The 13,138-nt window shown below is 35.6% G+C and overlaps 1 protein-coding gene across 5 annotated transcripts in view; it reads right to left on the bottom strand.

The window, feature by feature from the left end:
* Positions 1 to 13,138, bottom strand: part of TECRL (trans-2,3-enoyl-CoA reductase like) — a 148,786-nt gene that overhangs the window by 65,793 nt on the left and 69,855 nt on the right. For all 5 annotated transcript variants that reach the window (XM_025289998.3, XM_044945838.2, XM_006080572.4 and 2 more), the window contains exon 3: positions 4,717 to 4,761. In XM_025289998.3, coding sequence (XP_025145783.1) covers positions 4,717 to 4,761 — 45 coding nt within the window. The remainder of the gene's footprint in view (positions 1 to 4,716; positions 4,762 to 13,138) is intronic.

Below are 13,138 nucleotides of genomic sequence, written 5' to 3'. Positions count from 1 at the left end.
GGCCCTTGTGTGGTGCTTGGTTTCAGTGATGGTATGGAGGCGTTTGATGAGCTCCTGTAAGTTAATGTTCCCTGGAGTCAGGAGTTCCCTGCAGTCAGGGTTTGGACTTAAGCCTCCTGCTTCCAGTTATTGGTCTTATTTTTACAGTAGTCTCTAAACTTCTCCTTATATACAGCATCATCAATAAAATATTTAGGTTAAAGATGAAAAGTTTCTCCACCGTGAGGGTCACCCAGAGAGGTTCACAGTGTTACATGGAGAAAAGAAGAGGGAGGAGGGAGTTAGAGGTGACCCGAATGAGATGAGGTGGAATCAGTAGAGGAGAGAGCAGGCTAGCCAGTAATCACTTCCTTATGTGCACTCCACAGGTGGACCACTCAGAGATGTTCACAGAGTTATACAGAAAAGAGAAGAGGAAGGAAGGAGACAGAGGTGGCCAGGAGGATAAAAGGGGGTAATGAAAAGGAGAGAGACAGATCCAGCCAGTAATCAGTTCCCTAAGTGTTCTCCACCATCTGGAACACAAATTCACAGAGTTGGGTAGAGTAGAGAGGGGTTAGGGAGGAGACACAGGCGACCTGGTGGAGAAAAAGGAGAGTCCAAAGGGGGAGAGAGCAGTCAAGCCAGTAATTTCGCTCCCAAGTAAAAAATGGATACTGAAGATTGGGTTCTTAAAGGTACAAAATTGGTAACAAATACCTAAAAGCAAAAATTAAAAATCTAGAGTAGAGTTTGGAATTTCAAAAATACAATGTTAAAGAAAAGAAGAAGAAAAATAAAGGGAAAAAACAAACAAACAAAAACAAACAAAGTCACAAAAATTATAAAGAAAATATAGGTACAAAATTGATAACAAATACCAAAAAGCATAAATTAAAAATCTAGAGTAGAGTTTGGAATTTCAGAAATACAATGTTAAAGAAAATAAGAGAAAGAAAGAAAAAAAATGTCACAAAAATTATTAAAAAAAAATATAGGTACAAAATTGATAACAAATACCAAAAAGCTATGGCAACCCACTCCAGTATTCTTGCCTGGAGAATCCCAGGGACGGGGGAGCCTGGTGGGCTGCAGTCTATGGGGTCGCTCAGAGTTGGACACAACTGAAGCGACTTAGCAGCAGCAGCAACCAAAAAGCTAAAATTAAAAATCTAGAGTAGAGTTTGGAATTTCAAAAATACAATGTTAAAGAAAGAAAAAAAAAAAGAAAGAAAGAAAGAAAAAGAAAGAAAGAGAAAAGGAAAAAAAAAAAGGTTACAAAAATTATAAGGAATATATATGAAGTTTGCTTTAAAAAAATAGGGTCTTTTTTTTTTTTTCTTTTGCAAAGTAATAGTAGGTTATAAAAGTGAAAATTAAAGGAGTAATAGAGGGCTTAAAATTTTTTTTAAAAATTTAAAAAAAGAGAGAAAGAATGATCATAAAAATAGTAAAAATATATCTAGGACTTTCTCTGGTGTTGTGGGTATTGTGGGGCAGTTCATTTTCGGCTAGTTCCTTGGTCCGGCTTATATTTCTCAAGATCTATAGGCCCCTTCCTATGTGGTTGGTACTAACGACAGGGTTTTAATTTATTGCCTGTTGCTTCCAAGGCGGTTCCCTCTGTTATAGCTTCTTCTGTTTGCTGGTCTCTTCAGTGTCTGATTTCTGCCCTGATACAAAGGGGGCGGTGGTGGACACCTTTTTTTTTTTTTTTAGGCTCACTTGTTCAGTCACGCTGTGGGGAGGGAGGGACACTGCAAACAAATAACATTGGCATGTGCTTGCAGTGCCTCAGCCACACTGGGCCTGCCCCCACTCACGGCGCGTGTAGCCTCCCTGCCCACACTGCTCAGGCTCTAGATTGCTCCTCCGGGAACCATCTGAGGCCAGCCCTGAGCTGCTTGTGCTTCCCAGGTCCAAGCCGCTCAGGTTCAGGCACTCGGGTAGTCGTCAGAGGCGCAGACTCGGTTGGGCCAGTGTTTTGTGCCCTTCCCAGGTCCAAGCAGCTCAGGTGATAAGGTGTTCGGTGAGCACGGTTGCTGCGACTTATCACCTCCCTGCCGCTCAATTTTCTGGGTGTACAACTGGCGCACCTTCTCAGGCGGGTGTTGACCGTCCAGAACCCCAAGAAGTCTTAGTTAGCAAAGAAACCTGCTTATGGTTTTGTAGATGATGTCTCTCTGGGGCTGCGATTGCCCGCTTCTGGCTCTGGCTGCCTGTCACAAGAGGGGGATGGTCTGCAGCCGGCTATCTCTGTTCAGTCCTTTGTTCTGTGCGCGGGCCTGGCAGTGTCTTAGGTTAGGGCTGGCTTTTTGCATTGTAGTTATCCCACAGTCTGGTTTGGTAGCCCAAATTAGTTTGCTCAGGTAGCACTCGGGGCATTCAGGCCAGATCCTTACTCTAAGCGATGCATCCCATACTTCCAGGACATTATAAATTATATTAATCACAGTAATGAGAGAACACATTTAGGTTACCAGTTTGTATGACAGATTTATTGCAACAATGGCTGAAATTATTCACCATTACCATGGCAGCATTACTCATAATATGACTTTTAGTCCCTTCTATTAAGAGTTGGTGTCGGTTTCCCCACCCCTTGAATATAAGGTAGTCTAGTATCTTGCTCTGACAAATAGAATGTGGGACAAGGGATCATAAGCCAGTTCTAAGCCTGGGCTTCATGAATTCTTGAATGCTTGTGCTCATTTATTTGCACTTCTGATTCCACCAAGGCCAGAACTTTCTGATGAAGCATGAAACCATATAGAGCAGAGAGGACTGGCTGCAGCCCTGAACATTCTGGCCAGTCCAGCAATCCACCAGCTCACCTTAGCTGTTTGAATGAAACTAGCCAAGCAAGGCCAACCCCAGCCCAGCTAAGCAGAGATCCCAAGCCAAAAAAATGTTGGCTATATTTTCCCATAAAAATAAATTGCTTGTTCTTTTATTTGTGTTTTAGCAGTTTTTTGTGTACAGAAAATGTAAAAGACTCTAAAATAACATGATATAATTATTCATAGTGCACTCATTCTGGCAAAGATACTCTGGCAGCAAATATGTAATATTCATGCCTTGCTTTGTTTTGGTGTTGTCTTTTTCCTTAATATTAATAGTTATAACTATGTTTAATGAGGTGTTAACCATGCACAAATCATTATAGTACTTTATAAACATAATCTTACTTACACACTAGCCACCACCTACAAAAAAGCACACATACACACACACACAAACCATAAGTTAGATTCTTTATTAGCTCACTTTACAAAAGAAGATTCTGAATATAAGTAAGTAGAAAGATAGGTTTTAAATTGTTTTATTCCAAATAGCCTTTGTGCCATATCCTGCTTATATCACTAAATTCATAGATTCCCTTTTTCAAATAGTTCATCACATTCTTATAAAAAAAACAATAAAGGTAGTCCTTGATGGGGCTGTTTATAAAACACTCCAAAAAAAAAAAAAACAAAAAAAAAAACAAAGAACACTTGGAGGGTTATGCTTTATTCTCATCACACACTGGTACATCCAACCAGGTATATGAGTGAAGGGAAATAAAATGTCACATTCACCAGAAAGGTTGAAGTAACAGAAATTCCCCAGTCCCTTATAACATCCCTCAAATTGAAATTACATCTGACACTGATGCTTGTGGTATTCAGGTTTTTTTTTTTTTAATTCATATAAGAATCAAGTTCAGAAAACAATACCATGATTTCATTTTATATTATTTCATCAACCATGTGTTAAAAAGCCCCATAGAGGCAAAAAGAAACAAGACAATGATTCTTCTTTTCAAAACTCTAACTGGATGAGAATTTGCCTTGAACACTTGAATTTCAAAAAATATGAAACCTCAAGAAATGGTGATTTATAAAAATATTCTGGATACCCATGTTTTCAACATAGACATCTCAGAAAAAGGTGGAATAATTAAGATAGCAATGAAAACAACAAAACATCTTAGAGAAATCATTTGCCCTTAAGTGAATATGATATCTAAGAAATGATAGCCTGGATATTAGCAAAGTACCAGAAAAATACAATGCAGGTCAGGATTGTGTAGGAAAATTTAAATATTTAAATTTCTTAAAAGATATCTCTGTAGATTTATTATCATGAACCTGAACTGAATATTCCTCAGACATTTCCAATCTACCCAGAGCTTTTATTTAACAAGTTCAAATGTAAGGTCAAGTGATGTGATGTCAATCCCAATGATTCTTAGCAGGACTCACTTTTGTGTATTTTTAGCATAAAATTTTTAAATTTTATGACCAGAAAATAAGGTTTGAAATTTTGAAACACTTGAGGCTTATTAAATGGAAAGAATACTTCTCCTTATAATTCATTAATTCTGTTTCTCCTTATCTCTCTTATTCTGCTTTTGAACAGGAAAAAAGGGAAAGAGAACTGAGCCGTATCCCTGAGAGTATATTAGCAGGCAGTAGACTGAGGGATATAGCAATAAAAGCTTTTGAGACAGATGTTAGTTAAGATCCTGCCTTCAATACACAATGACAGTGAATGTATGAAATTTATTTTTGTGAGACTAAAATTCCTCTACCATAAACGTGAATCACTAGCTTTTGAGGAGGCTCAAATAAAACAATATGTTTAAAGTATTTATTATAATACCTGTCATTTGGTAAGCGATAAATAAATATTGCCTATTGATGACAGAAAAGGGATTCTAAATTAAATAAATAGATGAGTGAAATTATTTCTTACCACGTTCTAGCTGCAGGCCTACTCGAGAAGGATACCACTGTGGACCTATTCAATGAAAAATGACATTTAATTGTAAGCACAGGTGTAAACATATTTTAAAAGCAATATTTTCCATTAGAAGATAGATTAGATCTCAGAAGATGATTAAAAATGATTATCCAGTATTAGAAATGGAGATAGTAGTTATCCTTTACAGGATAAGCACTATGGATAATTCTGGAAGAAAGCATGATGGGCGGGTGCTTTAGGGATGGTGATTTTCTGCTTTTTGGTCTAGGAACTTGTTACACAGATGAATTCAATTTGTGGACATGTAATAAAATAAGTGACCTATGTATGGTGGTGATTTAGTTGCTAATTTTTGTCCAATTTTGTGACCCCATGGACAGTAGCCTGCCAGGCTCCTCTGTCCATGGAGTTTCCCAGGCAAGCATACTGGAGTGGGTTTCCATATCCTTATCCATGGTATCTTCCTGACCCAGGAAGTGAACTCAGGTCTCCTGCATTGCAGGTAGATTCTTTACTGACTGAGCTATAAGGGAAGTTGACCTATGTATAGCTTGTGCAACTTGAAAATTATTCTTAAAAAAAAAAAAAAAAAGTCTTAGATAGCTTCATTTAAAACTGGAGAACTGTGACCTCATTCAAAATTTATTTAAAATTAACATGTGGAACTGAGTTATTTTCTCTATCAGGAATAAGCCACTCTATCACAATAGTATGTACTATTGACTTTTAGTATTATGAGCAAATTAATTATAGCAGAAATATAACTTTACTGTCTTCTACATAAAATACTACTAGTAATAAGTAGAATACTAAAATTTCTGTATGATTAGGAAAATCAAAATACCTTTATTATATGCTAAATCTGAAACTTTAGAAAATGAAGATCATGGCATCCAGTCCCATCACTTCATGGGAAATAGATGGGGAAACAGTGGAAACAGTGTTAGACTTTATTTTTTTGGGCTGCAAAATCACTGCAGATGGTGACTGCAGCCATGAAATTAAAAGACACTTACTCCTTTGGAAGGAAAGTTATGACCAACCTAGATAGCATATTCAAAAGCAGAGACATTACTTTGCCAACAAAGGTCCATCTAGTCAAGGCTATGGTTTTCCAGTGGTCATATATGGATGTGAGTGTTGGACTGTGAAGAAGGTTGAGCGCCGAAGAATTGTTGCTTTTGAACTGTGGTGTTGGAGAAGACTCTTGAGAGTCCCTTGGACTGCAAGGAGATCCAACCAGTCCATTTTTAAGGAGATCAGCCCTGGGATTTCTTTGGAAGGAATGATGCTAAAGCTGAAACTCCAGTACTTTGGCCACCTCATGCGAAGAGTTGACTCATTGGAAAAGACTCTGATGCTGGGAGGGATTGGGGGCAGAAGGAGAAGGGGACTACAGAGGATGAGATGGCTGGAGGGCATCTCTGACTCGATGGACGTGAGTCTGAGTGAACTCCGGGAGTTGGTGATGGACAGGGAGGCCTGGCGTGCTGCCATTCATGGGGTCTCAAAGAGTCGGACACGACTGAGCGACTGAACTGAACTGAACAAGCATCCATAATAAAAAAGTTGATTCACAATTATCAGAATATTTTTATTTTTTCTTAAAATGAATTCTTTATTATTACTTTAAAGGCTGTATTGAAAATTTAATTCTTAACTTTGAGGTACAATTTTAAGCAAATTCAATTCATATATAATAATTTAAGAGTACTGTCAAAAGAATATTACACAATTGTTATTTCATTTTCAAAACATTACTTTCTAAATTGTCAGTAAGAGTAATGATAATGTAATACAGCTTAAATGCAGTCAATTCTTTCTAAATTTACTGCAAAAATTCCTGCAACTTACACATGCAAGTTCTCATGAATAAATAACTCATAAGTTAAAACTTGTAATCAGAAGTTAAACTTTATTAAGATTACATCTAAACAAAATTTAATAATAGTGTGGCAAATGAGGAATACACAAACATTTAACTCTGACATTTGATTTTTTTTAATTAGAAAACATTCAGGTAAAGACACTTTTTTTTATTTACTACTAATTGTTTTATTTATATAGCCATTTGTTGTTCTGAAATGCGTGCTAAAATTATTTGTTGAAAAGAATTTTTAAATAGCTATATTTATTAATCATACTGAAAATATGCTGCCAAAGAAGTATGATGGAAACAAATGCAAAGAGGTATCTACAGTTTAAAATGACTTTGCAATTATGATATAGAAGAAAATATAAAACTTATGAAAATCCATTTATATTTGACAAATAATCATTGACCACCTCTGATTATACATGTTGTCAAGTTCACTCCATTTTAGTAATATTGGTGTAAGACACTATTTTCAATAGCACTTTATGAGGTTTTGGGGCTTCTTTGGTGGCTCAGATGGTAAAGAATCTGCCTGCTATGTAGGAGACCCAGGTTTGATCCATGGGTTGGGAAGATCCCTTGGAGAAGGAAATGGCTACCCATTCTAATATTCTTGCCTGGAAAATTCAAAGCATAGAGGAGCCTGGCAGGCTACAGTCCATGGGATTGCAAAGAGTCAGACATGACTGGCTGAATTTCACTTCACTTTTTTCACATTTATAGCATCTTTTTAATAGTGGGAAATATCAGTGCAAAATTAATTCAATCCTTCTAGGCAAAGAGATCTACCTGTGACCTAGATGAGTCAATTCTGGCTGTATCCACAATGATCAATCAGATAATTTAGAAGCTGTTAATGCCTTCAAGGAAAACTACTTCCTTTCAACGCTCTCAATAAGAATAAACTATAAGTCTCAGTTCAGTTCAGTTGCTCAGTTGTGTCCGACTCTGTGACCCCATGAATCACAGCATGCCAGGCCTCCCTGTCCATCACCAACTCCTGGAGTCCACCCAATCCCATGTCCATCGAGTCGGTGATGTCATCCAACCATCTCATCCTCTGTCACCCCCTTCTCCTCCTGCCCTCAATCTTTCCTAGCATCAGAGTCTTTTCAAATGAGTCAGCTCTTCACAGAAAAATAAAGTCAGCCATTGTTTCTACTGTTTCCATCTATTTGCCATGAAGTGGTGGGACCAGATGCCATAATCTTAGTTTTCTGAATGTTAAGCTTTAAGCTATAACTATAAATCTACTTATGAAATAAACATGGCATTTAAAGGTTGTAATCTTTGAACACTGTGTCCCAGAGAAACAGAGTTACTAACTGCTATATAAACCTTTAGATTAGTTTCAATTATGTTTTCAAAGAGCAAAACATACATTTTCTGATATTCTCTATGCTTGTTGAGCTTAGATGGAATAGGCTGGAAAAACATCAGGAAAAATAGTTTATAAAGGATAAGGATATACATTGCATAATGAATTTTAGCATGTGTGAATAGTCCTGAAAATTATAATACTGAGTACATTGAACTCGGACAGCTGGCTCACAGCTGAATTATGGCTATGTAGTAGCTCTAATGCATCTACTATACCTATTATATTCTACCATGACTTTGAGTTCTATCCCTGATGATTGGAAGAGTTCATAAACTATGAAATAACATCCCAAATAAGTAGTGTCTGCATACGATTCAAATATATTTATTTTACTAAAATAGGTTTTTCTGAATTGCTGGTTGTGACCATAATACGTTTAAAGATAGAATTAGTATTATTATCAGCAGTATATAAAGGGCTAGAATAGAGTAGAATAAAGTAGAAATGGATTGTCATGGCACTGGATGCAACATATTAGGATAAATTCTAGATAGACAAGTTTAGTATTGTTTCTTCAATGTTTTGTTTCAATAGCTTAAATTGTATAGATACATTTTTGTTTTTAGCTTAAATTGTATAGATACATTTTTGTTTTTATTTGACTACTGTACATTCTTTATTATGAATCATAGTAAAAAAAGTTGGTGACTAAAATGACAACTATGTGTGTGTGTGTATATATATATATATGTGTGTGTGTGTGTGTATATATAAAACTGCATTTTATTGCAAAATAAATAAATTTTTTTCTAAAGCTCTCTATTATAGAGGTTTTGCACAAAAATTCACATTAATGGTTGAATTAAATCCTATAATATAAAACAGATTTAAAAGGTTTGAGTATTTTTTTCCTTCAAGAAGATTTGTTCTTAAATTTTAAAATATTAAGGAACAGGGTAATGATACAAATTATACCGGATTTAAGTCATCTAAAATATTCAAGAAGTTTTACAAAGAAGATGAGAGCCTTGAAGATGAGCACAGTGGCCAGCCATTGGAAGTTGACAATGACCATTTGAGAGCAATCATCAAAGCTGATCCTTTTACAACTACATGATAAGTTGCCTAAGAGCTCAATGTCAACCACTCTACAGTCGTTCAGCATTTGAACAGGTGAAACAGCCCAATAAGTGGGTTCCTCGTGAACTGACTGAAAATCAAAGCAATCATCATTTTGAAGTGTCATCTTCTCTTACTCTAAGCAACAACAATGAAAAATTTCTTGATTGTTTTGTGACATGCAACAAAAAGTGGATATCACAACTGGCAATGACCAGCTCACTGGTTAGACCAGGAAGAAGCTCCAAAATACTTCCAAAGCCAAACTTGCACCCAAAAAATAAAAGATCATAATCACTCTTTGGTGCTTTGCTGCTGGTCTGATCCACTACAGCTTTCTGAATCTTGGCAAAACCATTATATCTGAGAAGTAGGCTCAGCAAATCGATGAGATGCACAGAAAACTGCAACCCATGCAGCCAGCACTGGTCAACAGAAAGGCCCCAATTCTTCCCCATTACAATGCCCAACCTCATGTCACAAAACCAATACTTCAAAAGTTGAACAAATTGGGCTACAGAGTTTTGCCCCATCTGCCAAATTCACCTGACCTTTCACCAACCACTTCTTCAAGTATCTCGACAATTTTTTGCAGAGAAAACATTTCCACCACCAGCAGGAGGCAGAAAATGCTTCCCAAGAGTTCACTGAACACTAAAGCATGGATTTTTATGCTACAGGAATAAATAAACATTTCTGTTGGCAAAAATGTGTTGATTTTAATGGTTCCTATTAATACTTTGATTAATATAGGTGTGTTTGAGCCTAGTTATAATGATTTAAAATTCGCAGTCCAAAACCACAGTTACATTCACATCAATCTAATATGATTAAAATTCTCCTTCTAGAATGTTGATCAGCAGTATAAATTTTAACTTAAATACTTAAGTTCATGTCTCCAGATATTCAATTTTAGAAATAATAAAAGTCAGCAATAGAATTTTTTTTTTAAATAATGAAAGTCAGAAATCTTTATTGACTCACTGATGGCATGTGTTCTGTATTTGTGTTTATGAGAAGCAGGAAGTGTTAGGCACTCAGTCATGTCCAACTCTTTGCAATCCCAGGGACTGAAAACTTAGAGTCAGTTAGTATTAACAGTTAGATCGTACAGACTAAAGCTTGCATAGGTTAAATTATTTAATACAGTATAATTTATAAGGTATTAAAATTATTTTTCATCGATCTTAATTACAGATGGAATTGAATACTAACTGAAACCTATATTCATAGTAATACTGAAAGAGGAAAAATTTAGAAGAAAAAATACTGAAGGAATTTTTCAAAAATAATAGTATCCTTCATGACCTAAAACATACCAAGTCTCATACTTAAGACTTGGTAAACCTGCCACCTAACCTCTACCCTTTGTATTTGATCACTAATCCTACTAGGAAGAAGAGGGCTTCCCAGGTGACACTAGTGGTAAAGATTCTGCCGGCCAATGCAAGAGACGCAAGAGACATGAGTTTGATCCCTGGGTCAGGAAGATCTCCAGGAATGGGGAAAGGCAACCTGCTCCAATATTTTAGCCTGGAAAATTCCATGAAAAAAGGAGCTTGGCAGGCTACTGATCATGGAACTGCAAAGAGTTAGACATGATTGAATGACTGAGCACACACATTAGGAGGGATAAATTTCGAGAACAGTTAAGGATTAATTAAAGAAACCACTTCATTAATGTGGTGGAATATTCCTGGTGGACCATGCAGAACATTTGGGGAAAGAAAACAGTGATCAATTTTTGTTGTCTACATCTTGGGTGCTTTGTGACTGCTGTGATGAGATAGGATGAAGAGTAAAGAAATAAAATTCTGTTCTTAAAAGTGTGTTATGCAGGGCTGGCATCAGTGACATTAATAACCTCAGATATGCATATGACACTACCCTTAGGTCAGAAAGTAAAGAGAAACTAAAGAGCTTCTTGATGAAGATGAAAAAGGAGAGTGAAAAAGCTGGCTTAAAAACTCAACATTCAAAAAACGAAGATCATGGCAAGTGGTCCCATCACTTCATGGCAAGTAGATGGGAAACAATGGCAACTATGACAGACATTATTTTCTTGGGCTCCAAAATCACTGCAGATGGTGACTTCAGCCATGAAATTAAAAGATGCTTGCTCCTTGGAAGAAAAGCTATGGCCAACCTAGACAGCATACTAAAAAGCAGAAACATTACTTTGCCAACAGAGGTCCGTCTAGTCAAGGCTATGGTTTTTCCAATAGTTATGTATGGATGTGAGAGTTGGATGATAAGGAAGATTGAGCTCCAAAGTATTTATGCTTTTGAACTGTGGTGTTGGAGAAGGCTCTTGAGAGTCCCTTGGACTGCAAGGAGATCAAACCAGTCAATCCTAAAAGAAATCAATCCTGAATATTCATTGGAAGGACTGATGCTGAAGCTCCAATACTTTGGCCACCTGATGCAAAGAGCTGACTTATTAGAAAAGATCCTGATGTGAGGAAAGATTAAAAGCAGGAGAAGAAAATGACAGAGGAAGAGATGGTTAGGTGGTATCACTGACTCAGTTTACATGAGTTTGAGCAAGCTCTGGGAGATTGTGAAGGACAGGGAACCCTGGCATGCTGCAGTCCATGGGGTCACAAAAAGTCAGACATGGCTGAATGACTGAAGAACAACAATGCAGGGCTGGCTCTGTTGAAAAGTTTGGTGGAAGTAAGAAAATGTTGTATATGGTAAAGCCAATACAATATTGTAAAGTTAAAAAATAAAATAAAATTAAAAAAAAGAAAATGTTGTACAAGTTCCTATGTGGCTCAGTTCAGTTCCTATAATTCCAGAACTTCATGTCAGAGAAAAAAAGTGAATTTGTATGGATTGTTCACTGTGATGTGCCACTAGATACAGGTGTTTCAGTCAATCTGGGAGATGATAAATACTGAGCGGAAGAAGCAAAGAAAGACTCTATTTTCTAGATAATTAATATATACAGACTATTAGGAGATATATTTGAAATGCTCAGAAAAATAAATATGCTACGTCAACAACCTTTAGTTAGTAAAGACTCAAAAAATGTAACATGATAGATTTAAAGTTTACTAATTATTATTTTCAATAATCCATTTGTAGAAAGCAAACTATATGATTAATGTGTTCATATGTAATATAAATGTGCTGATATTATAAATGTTCATTTTTTCAAATAAAATAATTATATATATAAAACAATATAGATTCATTTTAAAGTTAAAAAAGAAAAAATGGATTAAAATAGTTGCATCAATGTGTGAATAACATAACCTTAATACAAAAGAAACATTTATGTTTCAGAATTCTATTTGTAATGATAAAGTCTGGCAAAGTGTGAATATGTACTAAAGTTATTATATTGCAAAATCTTTTAATTATATTCCTTGTGTGAAAATTAATAAAGGAAGGATATCACCAATAGTTGATTAAGATGTTTGAGATTTTGGTGATAAATTGTTGAGCATAGAATACTATATTTCACATTCAGTGGACTTTTTTCTTACCACAGAAAATGACATTAGTAAAACAAATGCTGAAATAAACATAATTAGAAGGCCATTAAGATCCTATAGGAAAGAAACATTAAAAAAAATCTTTAACTCATGAAACAAACTTGATTTAATCTAAAATGACTTCCTGAAATGAACTAAAATAACTGCAATTGTAATTGAAAAACAATTGTCAATCCAATAGTTATTAGGTGCATTTCAAATGACATCCCATTTCAGGATAATCTTGTAAGGCAAGTAAATAAAATGAGTGTATTGTGAAATAAATTAAAGAAACTACAAGCACAAAGTAAAATAAGGAACTTAATTTTCCAAAAAAGATATGGTAGTAGTCTGCTATGCTTAAGTTCTATGAAACCATATCTGAGCTTTGAGTATATATTTACATGCAACACTTTGATGAAAACAGGCAAGAGGCAGTTCATAGAAAACATCAAGCATGGTGACTGTTCTTGAAATGTTGATTTTCATGTGATGATTCTGAAACATAGTATACATTTTATCTAAAAAAAAAGATTTAGGGGAAAATGAAAATAATTTTTAAATCCTGAAAAATTATTAAATAGAACACAAAGTATTAAAAACACCATTAGGGTT

This window comes from Bubalus bubalis, chromosome 7 (assembly GCF_019923935.1).
Source record: "Bubalus bubalis isolate 160015118507 breed Murrah chromosome 7, NDDB_SH_1, whole genome shotgun sequence".
Classification (NCBI taxonomy): Eukaryota; Metazoa; Chordata; class Mammalia; order Artiodactyla; family Bovidae; genus Bubalus; species Bubalus bubalis.
The sequence above is the reverse complement of the archived record's forward strand: the minus strand, read 5'-3'. Positions and strand labels throughout refer to the sequence as shown.